Raw genomic sequence first — 18,839 nt, 5'->3', positions numbered from 1 at the left:
AATAATCCTGAGATCAAGAGTTGTATGTTCTACCCACTGAGCCAGCTGGGTGCCCCTCTTGGCCACAGTTTTTTAAAAGCTCATCACTTTCTTTTCACTATAAAAAGTTAAGAACTATCAGAAATTATATTCACGGAGAACAAGAGACTATAGACTGAAAAGTAGGTCTTTGTCTCTCCTTGATCCTTTCCAGAAGGAAACATGATTACCAGTTTCCAATATCCTTCCAGAAATATTTCATGGATATGAATTGTATATGTTTGCACGAGCATGAGTGCCCATTTCAGAAAAACACAAATAAAAAGAAGCTTACCCGGGCAGGTAGGCTGAATGATGGCTTTGACTTCAGGTGTGGTCATGTGACTTGCTTTGGCCAATGGCAGAGCGAAGGTCCTGCCAGGTCCGACCCTAGATCTTCAGAGACTGAGAATGTTTCCTTTCAGGACTGACTCAGGCAGGAGAAAGGCTTCCCTTGTGTGGCTGCCTCTCTTCGGCCCACACCCCACAATGTTCAAAAAGAAACTTGAGGGGACTCCTGGGAGGCTTAGTCAATTAAGCATCTACCTTCAGCTCAATCATGATCTCAGGGTCCTGGGTTCGAGTCCCACATTCAGCTCCCTGCTTTTCCCTCTCTCTGCCTGCCACTCCCTCGGCTTGTGCTCTCTCTCTGTGAAACAAACAAACAAAAAAAGGAACTGAGGCTTAAAACACAGTGTAAGGGTTTATTTGAGCAAAATTCAGTTTGAATCAGACAGCACCCAACCTAGCCTGGGTGGCTCAGTTGGTTAAGCGTCCAGCTCTTTTTTTCCCCGGATTTTTAAAATTTAAATTCAATTAATTAACATATATTATTGATTTCAGGGGTACAGATCTGTGACTCTTTAGTCTTTTTTTAAAAGATTTTATTTATTCATTTGACAGACAGAGATCACAAGTAGGCGGAGAGGCAGGCAGAGAGACAGGAGGAAGCAGGCTCCCCACTGAGCAGAGAGCCTGATGCAGGGCTTGATCCCAAGACCCTGGGATCATGACCTGAGCTGAAGGCAGAGGCTTTAACCCACTGAGCCACCCAGGTGCCCCTGTGACTCATTAGTCTTATATAATTTCCTGGTTGGCTCTGTTGGTTAAGCATCCAACTCTTAGTTTCAGCTCAGGTCATGATCTTAGGGTTGTGAGACTGAGCCCTTTATCAGGCTCCCTGCTCAAGGGGGGAGGGGTCTATTTGGGATTCTCTCCCTTCCCTCTCTCTCAAATAAAAATAAATAAATCTTACCAAAAAAATAAAAAATAAAAAGGCTCCACAGACTTCTCTCATCACTCCTCCCATGTGAGGATACAAGAAGTCAGTATTCTGGAAGAAGTCTTTTGCTTGACCAGGCTGACACCCTGATCTGGAACTTTTCACCTCTAGAACTATGAGCAAAAAATTTGTTTTCTGTAAGCCATCCCATCTGTATTATAGCAGCCTGAATGGACTAAGACACCTGGCAATTGTTCCAAAGCAGTATCTATAGATTAGCCTAATTCTTTTTTTAAAATTTATTTTATTTATTTATATTTTTTAAAAGATTTTATTTATTCATCCGACAGACAGAGATCACAAGTAGGCAGAGAGGCAGGCAGGGAGGTGGAGGGAAAGCAGGCTTCCCCTCAAGCAGAGAGCCTGATGTGGTGCTCGATCCCAGGACCCTGGGACCATGACCTGAGCCAAAGGCAGAGGCTTTAACCCTCTGAGCCACCCAGGCACCCCAGTAAAAAGATTTTTTTTAAAGCCATCATAAGACAAAGAAGAAATCACACCAGAAATCAGAAACTATTTAGAAATGACCAATAAGGGGCACCTGGGTGGCTCAGTGGGTTAAGGCCTCCGCCTTCGGCTCAGGTCATGGTCTCAGGGTCCTGGGATCGAGCCCCGCATCGTACTCTGCTCAACGGGGAGCCTGCTTCCTCCTCTCTCTCTCTCTGCCTGCCTCTCTGCCTACTTGTGATCTCTGTCAAATAAATAAATAAAATATTAAAAAAAAAAGAAATGACCAATAACCAAACTACTATGTAACAAAATCCACCAAAGAACAACTTATTGTTGCATTTGACAACATGACGAGTCTGGACAGAACGTCGAGCAAAAGAAATCCAACAAAAGAGAAGATATCTTGTACAATCATATTTATATGAAGTTCAAAAACAGGCAACACTCAACTATGGTGTTAAAAGCCAGGATAGTGGTTCAACTGGAAAAGAGGAGGGAATGAGGGAGCTTTTTGGAGTGTTCGGTCTTGGTGCTGCTTACTCGGTTGTACATATACATAAAAGGTCATTGATCTTAAGATTAGGGCACTTTGCCATACGTAAGTTATACCTCAATAAAGAGGTAAGTAATTTAAAAGACTTTTTAAAAAAGATTTTATTTATTTATTTGTCAGGGAGAGAGTACACAAGCAGGCAGAGTGGCAGGCAGAGGTAGAGAGAGAAACAGGCTCCCCACTGAGCAAGGAGCCTGATGTGGGACTTGATCCCGGGACCCTAGGATCATGACCTGAGCCGAAGGCAGTGGCTTAACCCACTGAGCCACTCAGGTGTCCCAAGACTTTTTTTTTTTTTTTTTAAGAGAGAGACAGAGTATATGGTTGGGCAGGGAGGGGCAGAGAGAGAATCTCAAGCAGGCTCCACACTCAGCAGAGCCTGATGTGGGGCTCCATCTCACAACACTGAGATCATGACCTGAGCTGAAACCAAAAATCAGATGCTTTACTGACTGAGCCAGCCAGGTGTCCCCAAGAGACTAAAATATTAAGAAATGTGACCATCCATACACTCCAAGTAGAATATTTTCAAAACAAAGGATGAATTTGAAATAATTGAATGAAAAACAACCCAAAACCAACATTAAGAGATTAAGATGCAGCTAAAGCAACACCTAGAGGAAAATGTATAGCTATGTTGATAAAGATTGATTTGGAGGGACTGGAGTGAGGTTGGAGGGGAGTCATGAAAGACTATATCACTTGCCTATCTTCTCACCATCACCATCACCATTGGGGGGGTGGTGACATCCAGTTGATTACAGGTCTGCAGTGGGCTTGCTCTTGGGGAAAAAGGAGTGGACAGGTCCTTAACACTCTAGCTCTCTGGTTCTCCAGTTCTGGGGCTGGCTTTGATTTATAATTTGTCTTCCTTGAATGAGTTGGCATCATGGACTGCCAGGATTGGGAGAGGAATTTTGAGGTTGGGTGAGGAGAGCATTCTGGGGTGATGGGCCCTGGGGGTGGAATGCTACCTCCCAGGGTCTCTCCTGGAGGGGGCAGCCACATGCCTAGGGGAGGGGCAGGGACAGGGGAGGCGGTGGATAAAAGGGAGGGTTTGGGAGCAAGGTTGCTCTGTAACACCAGGGCTTGGAGGTGAAAAGAAAAGAGTACAGACTCTGAAATTCTAGAACACTGCCTGTCACCTTGGGCAACTCCTTGCCTTTTTGAGCCTCAGCATCCATCTTCTGTAACATGGGCCTTCAGCAGGAAGAGGTAGGATTGGGGAGGGATGAGGAATACAAACTCAGGGACTAACTACGTGGTCCAGTCTGGTTCTGTTATTTCCCAGCTGTGTGGCTTTGGACAAGTGATTTGACCTCTCTGGGCTTCACTTTTCTTTTCTTTTTTAAGATTTATTTATTTATTTGACAGACAGAGATCACAAGCAGGCAGAGGCAGGCAGAGAGAGAGGAGGAAGCAGGCCTCCTGCTGAGCAGAGAGCCCGACGTGGGGCTCGATCCCAGGACCCTGGGATCATGACCCAAGCGAAGGCAGAGGCTTTAACCCACTGAACCACCCAGGCGCCCCCGGGCTTCACTTTTCTGAAGTGAAGTTTCTGAAATTGTAAAATTTGCAGTACCCACCTCAGAGGACTGCTGGTGAATTAAACTGTTTACTATACATAAGGTCTTGAGCTCTGAAGCCAGACAGCCAAGGTGATGAAGGGGTCATGGGAAAGGAGGTACAAATTATCAAGGCCTGGAGACCCACCTTGAAAGGGACTCTGGGATGACAATATGACTTTGCTGAGAGGCCTGTAAATTGTCTTCCTCAAAGCCTGAACCCACTCTTGGCAGCCCTGTGCCAGTTTGAGTCCTACTTCATCCCTTTCCTGCTGTGTGACCTTGGGCAGGTCATTTTATCTTTCTGAGCTTTATCGTTGGCAGTGTTCAATGAGTTAATATATACAAAGCACTTAGCATTGTACTTGATATATGGCAGTGCTCCATAATACTTAACGGTCAAGGTGGGGACTGGAGCGGCCTTCACCACCCATCCTAACCTCTTTCTGGCATGTCCAACCGTCCAAAGGGACCATGGTTCTGGGGGCAAGAGATGTTCCTGGTGATCTAGCCCAGAGCATGCTCCTTCAACACTTTCAATGATTTTGTAAGCACCTAATATCTGGTAGTAAGGCCCTTTCTGCATAAGCTGGGTAAAGCTACTGTTATTTCCTTAGTCAGCAAATACTCATTTATCCTGAGGGCACTGGGGAGCCATAGCAGGTTCTAGCAGGAGTGGTCAGAAAGGTAGGAAATAGATGGCAGGAGACAGACTGGGTCAGACCAGAGACGAGACTAGGGCAGAAGGGGATTGTGGAGGAGGTCTTGAGCTAGGGTAGGAGGAAGGACGAACAGGCCTTGGAGACGGATGGCTTTGGAGGGTTGGGGGTTGGAATGAACATACACGATGAGGGTCTTGGTCCCCCGAGACCAACTGTTTCTATGAGACTCAAAGAAGATAAAGGAGTAGAGCTCATGACCCAAGGTTCTGCTGGAGTGTTTGGGCCCAGGTCAATAATGACTGGAATATTGCTGTAAGGGATTCTGGGAAACTGAGTTTCTGTCCTTTTTGGCTTCTCTAAAGGAGACTGTCATAGGGTGGGAAACTCCCCAAACACAGGAAGTGCTGCCTGTGCTCTATGGCCAAAGGGAATGTCAAATGTCCCCATGAGTGGTTATGAGGGCTCCAGGGGGTGGGCTGAGCTGGATCCTGTCTCCTCTGCTCACAGCCCTCAGGGGTTCCCATCCATTTGCAGTGGGACAGAAACTCCTTCATGGTCCCTGGGATCTTACAGGTCGCCTCCTATCCCTCATCTTCTTCCTCCCACTCTCTGCTCTCCCCCATCTGCTCCAGCCTTCCAGCTTCTTCCCTGTCGCTCAGGTTTGCCAAGCCACTCCCACCTCAGGGCCTTTGCACCTGTGTTTCCCTTCCAGATCCTCACATGGCTGGCGCTTACCTCTCCTTCAGGTCTCCGCTCAGATTTCACTCCCCCTGAGAGGCCTGGTTAGGGGCACCCCTTACTCTCTTTGATTTTCTGTCAAAGCCCTGTCGACCCCACCATGACAGCACATATTTACGTGTTTGTGCTCACTCCACTGTCTCCTCCGTGGGACCAACTGTCTTGTTTTCTGCTGTGTCCCCCATAAGTGCTTAATAAAGACTTGTTGGGGCGCCTGCGTGGCTCAGTCGGGTAAGCCTCTGCCTTTGGCTCGGGTCACTGTCCCAGGGTCCTGGAATGCAGCAACCCTGAGTCAGGCTCCCTGCCCAGCCAGGAACCTGCTTCTCCCTCTCCTCCCCCGCTCCTCCCCTTGCTTGTGCTCTGGAGTGCGCTCTCTTTCACATAAATAAAATCTTTAAAAAAAAAAAAAAAAAGAATTGTTGAAATGATATATGCCTCTCTATTCTAGTTGTTCCTTTTAGTTCTCTGAGGCTCAGTTTCCCTAGCCACAAAGGAGAACTTTGCCACTCTGACCTTGGTGGGAAGGAACAGTGGGTGGAGAGATCTCCCCTGATCTCCCTTTCTAAGCACCTCCTCCCCACCAGGAATCTGGAGAAAGGCAGGGAGGGCCCCCTTTCCCTCCATCAGACCCCAACTGCCTGGGAAGAAATGCAGAAATGGGGGAGACCCGAGAGGAGGGAGGAACCCCAGAGGGAAAAGGCTTGTCTCTTCTCGGTTGTAATCCTGGGCGCTCCCTGGACTCCTCCTGCCCCCTGGACTCTCCCGGCTTGCACTGCAATCTCGGCGCCTCCCAGGCAGAGGAAACGGCTTCCTCTAGCTGTCCCCATCCCCGCGTGCACGGAATGCCCTCTTCAGCCCCTGAGGTCCTGCTCCGCCTGGATCTGGAGGTGCGCGAGTCGGGAGTCCGGCGGGTGCTCTGCTCTGACCTGAGCGGCCGCCCAGCCCCCTTCCGCTGCGGGCGGGGGTAGGCCTCCCGGACCGCGGCTGCCCTTGTAAGGAGGCGAGGCCGGGGACACCCGACACGCCTGGTTATAATTAACCCAGACACGTGGCGACCCCACCCCCGCAACACCTGTCCCTGCCTCCCCCCACCAGCCCCAGCACCTCGGGTCTAGGTCTTCGCAAAGGCGACAGCGAAGCGCCCTCTGAAAATAAGTGCCCTTCCAGAATGAGTCCCTCCCTAACCCCCTCTACCCCGGGGAAGTCTCCCTGTGTCAGTCCCCGGCCCAACTGGAGTGGGGAGGGCGACCACCACCTCCAGCCCTGGCCTTGAGTTTGAATCTTCCAGCTCCGGCAACCCTCCGTTTCCCTCCCACTCCCTTCTAAGGAGGAAAGTACGTCCAAACACCGGCTTCTAGGGTCGGACTCTTCTGCGTTCAGTCCTGGGCTTTAGCCAAGCGCTCCCCAGTCGTGGGACTATTGCAAGGTTTCCCCAGGGGCGGGGCTCAGGACCTGCTGTTTATCCAGGTCAAGGCCACTGGGGGCTGAAGAGAGGCCTGGCCAGCCGGGGAGGGTCTGGTGGCCTAGTGGAGTGGTTTCTACGTGCCTGGGACGTCCCCTACAGGGTCTTGTGTCCTGGGCTGGAGGCCAGCAGTCTCTGCCAGCCCGACTCAGCACTTGGTGGGGGAATCAACTTGATGGGGGAAAGGGGGCTGGGCTCAGCCCCTGCAGTAGCCCATACAAGGCCATGGGGCTGGGCGCGAGGCATGCCTGGGTTCAGGGTGGGCACGGTTCCCGGTTCCCCGGGCAGGGAGGTGAGAGGATCAGCTGCCCTCCGGTTCCCTTCCCTGGGGCGGCCCCTCCCAACCAGTAGCACAGCCCGGCCCCCCTATATAAGGCCGGGGCTGCGGGCCCTTCCTTTGGGTCAGTGTCGCCTCCGGGATACAGCCAGCCCCTTTCCGCACAGCCCAGCCAGGTACTGCCGGGGGTGGGAGTCAGGGTGGGGTACAGACGGGGGCCCCATGGGGCCAGCAGCTGATCTGGTCCCGGGAGTCCGCCCCACAGCCTCCTCCATGAAGGCAGGTCAGTGGGTGTGAGTGGGAGTCCCCTCCACCTGTGAGACCCCTGGTCTGTGGCACGAGGTCATGGGGAGGAATCTTGGAGACAAAAGGAGTCTCAGCAGCTGCCAGCTGTCACCCCTACATGGGGCTTCAGACTGGGCCTGTGTTTGTGATGGCTTGTCCCCAACACTGGGTGCTGGAAGCCGGGTGGGAGGGGTCTGTCTGTCATCTGTCTGCGGGGTCACTGCATTTGCAATTCTGCGTGTCCCCAGTTATTCCCACGCGGCGTTGTGACTTTGCCTCTGACTTTCTGTGGCACCTGCATGGCTGCCGGTATCCTGGGTGTGTCCGCGGGGTTGGAAGCGGGTGTGTGACTCTATTTATGGTGTGATCTGGGGGGTTATGGCTGACGAGTGTGTGTGTGGCTCTGGGGCTCCCCAGCTTGCCTCAGCACCCTCTGGGGACGCGCCCCTTGCAGGCTGGGGGTGGGACACCCCGAAGGGGGTTTCCGGGCTGGAAGCCCTTGAGCCCGGAGGCCTTGATGCGTGTCCTCCCGGCCACTCTGGCCCACCTGTCTCCAGGCTGCTGACTTGGTGCAAATGGAGCCCCAGGAATGTGAGGGGGGTGTGGGGGGGGCAGCAGCTGGGGAGGGGAGGAGGAGCGGCCAGACTCTATAAATAATCCCCAGCCCTGGAGAGTAGTTCCAACGATCTTTCTTCTCGTGAATTCCATCTGCCCAGGCGTGATGCCTCAGGCTTCAGCTCACCCTTCCCCCCAATTTCCTTTCTACCATTCTACCTGCTTCCTGTCCCTGGAGCTGCCAGTGAGTTCCCACTCCCACCACCACCACCACTGAAGCATCCCTCCTCCTCCTTCCTGGGTCTTATGAATTAAAGTAATAATAACCGTCACGGCAACCACCCCTCGAGGTAGCAAGGCCCAGCTCCGTGTGAGGACATGTGCTCAGCCTGCTGCGTCCCTGTGCCAGAAGACTCCTCTTGGCAACCCCCGGGGCCAGGCTCAGTTTCTAGGCAAAAGAGGCTCAGAGAGGCTGAGCACCCAGCTTGGGGTCCCACAGCAGGAGATTTGGCACAGGCAGGATTCGAACTCGGCTCTGATGACCCCGGAGGCTGGACTTTCCTTCTCAACTAAGACCTGCCAGAGAGTTGTCAGCAAAGAGAGGGTCTGGCCACCCAGCCTTCCCTTCTGCCCTGCTCCTCATCCCCTAAGTGAGCAGAAGCTTCGTGGAGAAAATGTCCCTTCTCTGCTCACACACTCATTCTCAGCCACACCATCCATCTTCTCCCCAGCTCCTCACACAGACCTTTAAAATAATAGCGACGATAATCATAATAATAGCTAAGCAAAATAATGCTTACTGTGTGCCAGGACTATTCCAAGCACTTAATGTACACGAACTCCTTTAAGCCCCTGAGATGAGGGCTCCTGTGGCCCCCACTGTACACATGAGTAATCTGAGGCACCGAGAGGTTAAGCTGAGTCCCCAAGGTCACACAGCTTCTTGTATGTGGCAGAGCTGGGATCTGACCCGGAGTCCCCATGCACCCCGTCAAGTCACAGGGGCTCAGAGACAAGACCCTTCTTGTTCCAAGTCACACAGCACCTGAGTCAGGACTGGGTTTGACCCCAAAGCCTTGCTCTGCTCCTTTGTTGGCCTCTGCTAGAGGCGAGTTAACCTTCCCCACCGCAACCCGCCCCTACACACCAGGCCCCCCACGCCACCACCATGCCGTTCGGTAACACCCACAACAAGTTCAAGCTGAACTACAAGCCTGAGGAGGAGTACCCCGACCTCAGCAAGCACAACAACCACATGGCCAAGGTGCTGACCCTGGAGCTCTACAAGAAGCTGCGGGACAAGGAGACTCCATCCGGCTTCACCGTGGACGATGTCATCCAGACTGGTGTGGACAACCCAGGTGAGCCTCCTTGCTGGAGTGTGGACAGGGACTCAGGTGGGGTGGGGGCTCCGGAGGCTGCCTGCCACGCCTCAGTCCCACCTCCCCGGGCCTCTGTTTTCCCATCTGGAAGATGGGGGCAAATAAAGCTACACGTATGAAGGGCTCAGGACGGGCCCCAGCGCGTGGCCAACCCCTTGCAAATGCACACGAGTAAAATGTGAAGAAATCATTCTGTCTCCCTGGGGCCTCGGTTTCCACATCTGAAAAATGGGCACCCACGTCATGAAAACAAAGGAGTCAGCGCACCTACAGGGCTTGGAGCAGTGCCAGGGACAAAGCACACACTCAGGGTCTGGCAGAGGGTGTCATTGGTGCCCCGGTTCTTTCTCCAAGGACACCAGAACCCTGAGAGGGGGTTCTAGCCTCCAACTCACTGTGTGATTGAGGAGCGATGCCCCCTCTCTCTGGGCCTCTGTTTCCCCACCTGGGAATACGAGGGTCTTTCAAGTCTCTTATTATCCGTGGGAGTCGATAGTCTAATATGTTTCTGAAAGTTTTTCGGTGAAGGAAGAGTCTGTGATTTGGGGACTCTGAAATGGTAATATCTTTGGTACTTTGTAACTGGGCCCTGAAGACTTTCTCCTTTGCCCTGCCTCCAGCACCTTTCCCTCACCCCAGATATCCCCTTGACCTCTCCCAGCCTTCCCTCTCTGTCCAACCAACCCTCATCCTCTGTAGTTCTGACCCAGAGGTCTTGAATGAGAACCTGCCAAGACACACACACACACACACACACACACACACACACACACACACACACACACAAAGTCTACACTGGACCCAGGAGCCTGGGCCTTCCTTGCTGCGGACAAGCACCTCTGACCTCACCCTGAACCCCCAGGTCACCCCTTCATCATGACCGTGGGCTGTGTGGCCGGTGACGAGGAGTCCTACCAGGTGTTCAAGGATCTCTTTGACCCCATCATCCAAGACCGGCACGGGGGTTACAAACCCACTGACAAGCACAAGACCGACCTCAACCATGAGAACCTCAAGGTCAGCTGTCCTCAGGCCAGGGGAGGGACAGGGGAGAGAGAGAGAAGGACGCAAGCAGGAAGGAGCATTCAGAGAGACAGAGACAGAGGGGAGGGAAAGAGGGACAGCGAGGCACAGAAGACAGAGAGACCAAGGACAGAGCAGGGAGAGTCAGATGGGAGGAGAGACAGGGAAGGAGATGAAGAGAAACAGGAAGCAGGGACAAAGATGGGGAAAGAGACGTATGGAGGGACAAAAGAGGGACAGATGAGAAGCTGGGAGAAAGATGGAGGGAGAGACAGAGAGGGGAGAGGCAGAACCAGGGTGGCGGTGGGAGAAGCCTGGGGATAAGAAGGAGCCGAAGGAAGTAGCAGAGAGTTAGAACTGGGAGCATGCCCAGCCCTGACCACCCTCCTGCCCTCCAGGGTGGAGACGACTTGGACCCAAACTATGTACTCAGCAGCCGCGTCCGCACGGGCCGCAGCATCAAGGGCTACACCCTGCCTCCCCACTGCTCCCGGGGCGAGCGCCGGGCAGTGGAGAAACTCTCCGTGGAAGGTGAGAACCCCCACCTCGCCCACCCTTGGGGCCACCCAGCTCTGGCTCTGCTCCTCCATGGAAAGAGCTTGGTAAGTCATGGGTGCTGGATGAGTGATGGTCGGCAGCATTACCCCTAGTGGAAGCCAGGGGGCGCTGACAAGGCACCCTGCGCACATCCAGGCAGACCCTCAGTGGTACCGGGGTCCTGACCTCCACCCCTCAGCCAGCCAGCCAGCAAACATCTACGGTTGTTATGGTCCTGAGTAGGGAGCTGGGGCTCCCGTGATGAATAAGATGGACAAGGTCACAGCTTTCACAGAGCTGTCAGCCTGGTGGGGAGATAAGAAGAAACACAGAAACCAACAAAAGAATGATGAATTCCAACATGCCATGTAGCTAAAAAACAAAGGTGCATCTCGGCATGACTGGGAGGAGCTCTCCTAGAAAGGAGGGGTTGAGGGATGCCTGGGCGGCTCAGTTGGTTAATCGACTGCCTTTGGCTCAGGTCATGATCCTGGAGTCCCAGGATTGAGTCCTGCATAGGGCTCCCTGCTCAGCAAGGAGTCTGCTTCTCCCTCTGACCTGCGTTCCTCTCGTGCTCTCTCTCTCTCATTCTCTCAAATAAATAAATTAAATTTAAAAAAAAAGAAAGAAAGAAAGGAGGGGTTGAGACCTGATTGACAAGAAGGAACCTGAAGAATTCCAGGCAGGTGGAGTGGCAAGTGCAAAGGCCCTGAGGTGGGAAAGTGTGGCTGAAGCTGAGTGGACCAAGGGAGGAGATGTGGTCAGAGGGATATGGGTGGCCAGGCTGTGCAGAGCCTTGTGGGCCGTCTGGAGGGCTTTGGCTTTGACTCTGAGGGAGATGGGAGCCTTGGGAGGATGGTGAGAAGAGTAAGTCCACAGAAGTTCATGGAGTCCTCTGGCTGTTGAGTGGGGAACAGACTGTGGGCAGAGGTAGGAGCAGAGAGACCATAAGGGGGCAACCACAGTGGTCTGGGTTCTGGGGTAAAGGGTAGGCAGTGGGATGTAGAGAAAGAACGGGTAGGTTTGAGTGGTAGAATCATTAGGCCTTTCAAGGGTCTTGTTCTACTAAATGTTTAACAAAACATTTTGTTTTGTTAACAAAGCTCACAAAACAAAGACAAAAACAAACAAACCCCCCCCAACCAACTAAACAAAAAAAAAAACAGCCCCAATTTGCACTGATTGCCAGTTTCCAAGGTGTAAATTCTCCTACCATGACCAAATTTAAGCTATGAACATGATGTCATAGAGAGATGGGAAGAGATGCACCTCGGTACATGGGATCCCCATCATCAGATAAGGATGAAAAATCTTCAAGAATGTAGATAATAAAGATGCAATAAAATAATTAGGAAGTGACCATTTTGAATATTTACTACCTGTGGGTTTTTAAAAAAAACTTATTTATTTGTTTATTTATTTATTTTTAGGGGGAGGCAGAGGGAGAGAAAATCTTTTTTTTTTTTTAAAAGATTTTATTTATTTATTTGACAGACAGAGATCACAAGTAGGCAGAGAGGCAGGCAGAGAGAGAGGGGGAAGCAGGCTCCCTGCTAAGCAGAGAGCCCAATGTGGGGCTTGATCCCCGGACCCCAGGACCATGACCTGAGCCAAAGACAGAGGCTTTAATTCACCAAGCCACCCAGACGCCCTGGGAGAGAAAATCTTAAGCAGGCTTCACGCCCAGCACAGAGCCCGATGCAGGGCTTGATCTCACAACCCTGAGATCATGACCTGAGCTGAAATCAAGAGTCAGATGCTTAACTGACTGAGCCACTCAGATGCTCCTTATTACTTGTTTTAAAATATAATTTATTTAACTGGAAGTTTATATAAATTATTATTCTCATTTTTTAAGTAGGCTCCATGTCCAACATCATGACATCAAGGTTTGTGTGTTCTACCAACTGAGGCAGCCAAGTGCCCTTAGATAAATTATTATTTTTTTAAGATTTTAGTTTTTTATTAGAGAGAGAGAATGAGAGGGAGAGAGAGCGAGAGAGCATGAGAGTGAGGAGGGTCAGAGGGAGAAGCAGACTCTCTGCCGAGCAGGGAGCCTGATGTGGGACTCGATCCCAGGACTCCACGATCACCACCTGAGCTGAAGGCAGTCGCTTAACCAACTGAGCCACCCAGGCGCTTCTAGATAAATTATTTTTAACAATATAATATAGTATAAAGTATGTGATATATAGCATTATATAATACACTATATTGAAGTGTCTAATATGTATATAAATATATATATAATATTTATTCTATATATGAATATATAAAAATACTACATATGCTATTTTTTATAATAACAATTTTTTTTTAGATTTTATTTATTTGACAGACAGAGATCACAAGTAGGCAGAGAGGCAGGCTGAGAGAGAGGAGGAAGCAGGTTCCCCACAGAGCAGAGAGTCTGAGGCGAGGCTCAATCCTAGAACTCTGGGATCATGACCTGAGCCAAAGGCAGAGGTTTTAACCCACTGAGCCAACCAGACGCCCCGACATATGCTATTTTATAATAATTTTTACGGATGGCTCTCCAAATTCCTAACATGTTGACTGTCCATCTTGTTGGCCAACTGGAGGGGCTTCAGCACACGGTTGGTCACAGGTGGATGGGACGTGAAGGTCAAGGAAGGGGAGAATCTATGTAAAATCTGGGTTTCGCCCTAGTGTTCAGATGCCATTAGCACATCCACAGGACCAAGCCCCGGCCTCTGCGCCCAGGCCGTGGTGGGCAGGCTGCTGACCACTCCCTTGTGTGGCCCCCCCTCAGCCCTCAACAGCTTGACAGGCGAGTTCAAGGGGAAGTACTACCCTCTGAAGAGCATGACCGAGCAGGAGCAGCAGCAACTCATTGACGATCACTTCCTGTTCGACAAGCCGGTGTCCCCACTGCTGCTGGCCTCTGGCATGGCCCGGGACTGGCCCGACGCCCGTGGCATCTGGTGAGGTCCCTCCGCCAGCCTCCCATTCCTCTGCCAAAGCCAACACCATAAAAACGACGATGTTTCCAGGCATCCCCAGAAAAGTGACCTTGCCTTCCACCCCTGTGTGACCTTGGGCACATTATTTTAACATTTCTCTGCCCTGGTTTCCCCATCTGTAAAATGGAGAGCAGTAATGAAAACGGTGTCTGGGATATGGTAAGTGCCCAACATTGGCTATTAGTTTTATCTTTTACGGTTGCTTGTAGTTACTTTCTATGAACCTTTGAATCCCGAATTCTGATAGCGAAAGATTTTCAAAGGTTTTTTGAAAACTTAGGTCTCAGATGATTTGGAGAGTCTGAGTTCCAAGATATACAGATGGGATGATTTTAAGGTTCCAAGATTTTGAGTATTTTTAGGTTCTCGGATTCCACTAATTCCAGGTTCTGTGATTCCGTGGTTTCAGACATTTCCAGATCTAAATGTTTTATGGCTCTAAGCCTCTGTTTCTGACATGTCACAAGGTGAAGGCAAGGTTGGTCCCTGAGACCAGATGTAGGATTTCCAAGATTTGTCAATTCGGACTCCCAGCTTCTGTTCTTCAAAGATTCTGAGATTCTAAGTGTCTGTAATTTAATGCTGTTCAGCCTTAAGACCCTAAAAACCTTTGATCCTAGATTGGCGATTCCTCAGATCCGATGACGTTCGGGTCTACGGGGCTAAAGCTTCTGCGACTTTGAGGAACGGGTGCCACCATCCGAAACTCCTCCGGCCCGCTGCCTCCTAGCCGTGGGGGTGTTTTCGAGAGGCCGGGAGTTGGGGTGGCCACGCGGAGCTGATGCCCTGGCCTCTTCTTGCCCCACACTAGGCACAATGACAACAAGAGCTTCCTGGTGTGGGTGAACGAGGAGGACCACCTCCGAGTCATCTCCATGGAGAAAGGGGGCAACATGAAGGAGGTTTTCCGCCGCTTCTGCGTGGGGCTGCAGAAGGTGGGCAGCCTGCCCCTCGCGGCGGACCTGGGACGCCCCGACCTTGAACGCCCCGCCCGCTTCCCAAGGCTCCACCCTATGCACAAGCCCCGCCCCCAAGAACCCGCCTCCGAAGCGTCCTCAAGCCCAGCCCCCTCGGCATCTTGCCACCTGGGTGGTCCGGCCCTTCCCTTCAGAAGCTCAGCGCTGGCGACTTCCCAACCCCACCTCCTACCCGCGTCCTCACCCCGTCTTCCTCCCAACCCCGTCTCGGTTGCCGGTGTATTTGGGGGTGCCCCTGGCGCTGACCCCAGTCCTCTCCCCTTACCTCAGATTGAGGAGATCTTCAAGAAAGCCGGCCACCCCTTCATGTGGAACGAGCACCTGGGCTACGTGCTCACCTGCCCGTCCAACCTGGGCACCGGGCTGCGTGGAGGCGTGCATGTCAAGCTGGCGCACCTGAGCAAGCACCCCAAGTTCGAGGAGATCCTCACCCGTCTGCGCCTGCAGAAGCGCGGCACAGGTGCGGCTCTGCCTCGGCGCGCCGCGGCGTCGGGGGCGGGCCGTGCGGAAGGGGAGGCGGGGCATCCACCGGGGTTCTCGGGGGACCAGGGCTACCCCTCCGTGGGCCTCAGTTTCTTCCTCTGTAAATGGGCGTCAACACGCTTTGTCTCATAGGAATCGATAGGACGTCATGACATTGTGTATGTCCCCTGCCCCCTAGGACCCTCGGTTTCCCATGTGTAAAGGAGAGGACGGTCAGGGTTCAACCCCAGGCGGCCGGGCTCCAGAAATCGCTCTTAGCCTCAGGGCTATATTTTCATGTTGGATGGTTTGAGGGGAGAGGTATCTAAATTAGCCGGAGACGTGAGCCCACGAATGGACATTTGGGAGACTCAATACACGTAACCGGTTACACAGTAACCGGCACCCAGTACGTGCGGCCGTCTCCGCTGGCACGGGGGCCGCATCCTGGGCCCCACTCCGGCACCTCTGCTCCCTGCTAATGCCCCTGCCTTCTGCTCCTGCAGGCGGTGTGGACACAGCTGCTGTGGGCTCAGTGTTCGACATATCCAACGCGGATCGGCTGGGCTCGTCCGAAGTGGAACAGGTGCAGCTGGTGGTGGACGGTGTGAAGCTCATGGTGGAGATGGAGAAGAAGCTGGAGAAGGGCCAGTCCATCGACGACATGATCCCCGCCCAGAAATAGGCGTCTGGCCCGCTCGCCGCCGACTGCTGGAGCCCCAGCCAAAGGGAGGACTCCGCCTGTCGGGGGTCCGCCCCCCGCCCCGAGCTCCACTTAGAGGGGTTCGGCCACCTGGGGGCTCTATCCAACCATCTCGGAATTCCATTTCCAACCGGAGTTCCAACGAAGGGGCTTCAGCCTCTGAGTTCTGGCCAATGAGGAACCTCCTCACACCTTCCTCTCCGTTTCCCAGAGCTCCGCCCACCACCAGGAGCTCTGGGTGACGGAGGGCTCGCCGACACATCTGGAGCTCCTGCTTTTTCTACACCCAAAGCAACAAATAAAAGCAATGGTGGCCCTAATTTTTGTGCGAGAGTTACTGAGCAGCAGGAGGAGGGACGTTTGCCGTTGGCCGCTGCGCGACCTCGAAGGGGCTTGCCCTCCCCAGTCAGTCCCGTTTTATCCCATCTCTAAAATGAGGCAAAGTTAGTGAACAGTCTAATTCAAAACCGATACGGTCCTATGAGGAAATCTGAGACCCAGAGTCGTGCGGCCCCCTCCCAACCTCAGCTCCCCATCACGCATACTCAGATCTCAAACACAGGGTGCCCACGGGGGAGAAACGTTAAGCCAAACCAAACGTCTGAGACTTGAATTTGGCCCCTGGGACTCCAGTGTGAGACCTACCGTGCATCTCATCACATATACCTCATTATATCCGTCGCGGGCCTCCTTCTGTGTGTTCTCACTTCATCCCTCGACAGCGGGGACCACTCCTTTAAACTTCCTTTTCTTTGCTCCAGAACCTGCCATCGCTCCCCACATCTCCTAGAACGCGCTTCTATGGTTTGCGCTTCTCCAAGAGCAAACTGAAATGCGCATCACTCTCTGAAGTCTCATCTTTCCAGTTCCTTCCCCATTATTCCTCTCTACACTCTTGCTCCTTACACCCTCGATTCCCACCTTAACGTCTTTGCCAACCACCCCCACCCCCACCCCCGGACTGGGGCTTGGCTCAGAGCCTTCCCTTGAAGTCTTGACGGATCTGCCTTGGAGAGCCTTGGAGAGCTGGGTCCTAGGAAGCAGGTGGGGAGGGGCGATGGGAGGGGCAGGTGATGGCAGTCGGGAAGCATCTGAACACGTATTGGGTGTTGGCCACATCAATCACCTCTACTCGACCCAGTACCTTGAGGCCTCCACCTGCCTGAGCAGCCCTGTGGCCTCAGAAAGAGACCAGGATTTCAGAAGGAAATGTGAGGCGGAGTGAGTGGAAGACGGAGCCCCAGGGACCTGGAGGAGGCACTTTTTCAAACCTGAAGTCACCCAGGTAAAGGGCCCTTAGAGATCAAGAGATGTGTTCTGTTTTACAGAGGGGAAACTGAGGCCAGGGGATGTCCCCAAGCGTTCCCAGAGAGAGTACCGAAACGGGAAGGCTGGAAGAGAAAGACAAGACCTCTCAGATGCAGGATGTCCTTAACACCACTGCCCCAAATGAAGATTGCGTCACTAACCCCAGCTCCATCCTCCACCCCCACCTCGAGGACGCACAGACCACAGGTGCTCCAGCGGGACAGTCGGAACCAAATCTGACCATCAGTGACCATGCCTGTCCTGCCCATCTTGCCTCATAAACCTTAAATGTGACCCTTCTCTTCCCACCTCTGTCCCTCTCTGACCTCCTCCCTACTCTCCTGACCTGTCTCCTTCCCTCCCTTCGCAGCATAAACCTGTCCCTGCCTCTCCCTTGTTTACAACCTCGCCATGGCTCCCCAGTGTCCTTGGAAAAAAGCCCCTCTCCACGACCTTCAGGGCCCTGCCAGCATCTCAACCTCATCTCAGAGACTCTACTCACTGCGAATTTTATGCCATTTGCTGTACTCTTGCTCTCCTGCTTCCCAGGCATCATACAAACTGTTCTGTCTGCCTAGAACACAAGCCCCCTAAACGCCATGTCTAGCTAGCTGTTTATATTCTCCCAGTGGCAGCTGGGCTGTTCCTCCTCCAGGAAGCCCTCCCTGACTGGGACAGGCACTCTCTTGGCCTTCCCCAGCCTCTGCCCCGCTCCCCTCAGCCCTTCCCACTTTGGACCATCACTGACACAGCTAAATCCAGCTGGGCCCCCTGGAGGGCAGGACTGGGGCTGCTCTGGCCACCACTAGGTCCCCAGCACAGGGCTGGGCACACAGGAAGCCCTTAGGGATTGAGATTTCCAGAGTTGGTTGGTGCCCACCCCTAACTCAATAGAAACACCTTTCAGTAGATCCCTATTCTGGCCTCACTTATAAGACAGCAATGTGGTTCTGGCCCAAACCCTGAATTTTTCAACAGTGACCACTCAGTTTCTACCACTCTTCATTTCTCATTTGACTTTGCTATCAGCCACAGGAAGAACACAAGACACGGGTTGACTGTACCATGTTCCAAGTGGGCACATGAAACACAGCATGCTAAGCCTCTTCCCTACATACAACCCTCCATGGCTCCCTAGTGCCCTTGGATGAAAGCCCAGCTCGACTTTGGCCCTTTGGCCCACGAGGCCCCTGTGTGAGCAACCCCGCCCTCTACTGCTTTGCTCTGTTGATCTTCTATTTCCTTCTTCTGGCTAAGGACACCTTGACTTTCCTCTGAGGAACCCCTCTACAACCAGCTCTAGGCAGGGGTCCGGCTGCTTCTGAGCAACAGTGACTGGGTCAGGGATGGTCACATGACTTCTCTGGGCCAGTAAGAGTCTGTCTTGGGACTTTTGCCAAAAGTTGGCAATGAGGAACTTTCTGGTGCAGAAACTAGGCAAAGGGAGGAGCAGTTGGAACTGCTGGGCTCATCTCTGCCATCACGGAATGTCTGATGAAACTACCGGCTAAAACTATTCAAATCACACTGAAAAAAGCCAAGATGAGATGGCCGGCTGCCTGGATTCAGCCATACCTGAAGTCAGGCACCCCACACTATTAAAAGAACATAAATGA

At 52.5% G+C, this 18,839-nt stretch overlaps 1 protein-coding gene across 1 annotated transcript; it reads left to right on the top strand.

Annotated features, from left to right (window-relative positions):
* Positions 1 to 7,038: 7,038 nt before the first annotated feature.
* Positions 7,039 to 16,229, top strand: CKM (creatine kinase, M-type). Its single transcript, XM_045987657.1, has 8 exons — positions 7,039 to 7,183; positions 8,998 to 9,208; positions 10,092 to 10,246; positions 10,651 to 10,783; positions 13,563 to 13,734; positions 14,585 to 14,708; positions 15,021 to 15,210; positions 15,719 to 16,229. Exons 2-8 carry the CDS (start codon positions 9,016 to 9,018, stop codon positions 15,895 to 15,897), a joined length of 1,146 nt encoding a protein of 381 aa, XP_045843613.1. The 5' UTR covers positions 7,039 to 7,183; positions 8,998 to 9,015; the 3' UTR covers positions 15,898 to 16,229.
* Positions 16,230 to 18,839: the final 2,610 nt, after the last annotated feature.

The sequence above is a fragment of the Meles meles genome, chromosome 19 (genome assembly GCF_922984935.1).
Source record: "Meles meles chromosome 19, mMelMel3.1 paternal haplotype, whole genome shotgun sequence".
NCBI lineage: Eukaryota > Metazoa > Chordata > Mammalia > Carnivora > Mustelidae > Meles > Meles meles.
Note: the sequence above shows the minus strand (reverse complement) of the source record. Positions and strands in the feature narration are given on the sequence as shown.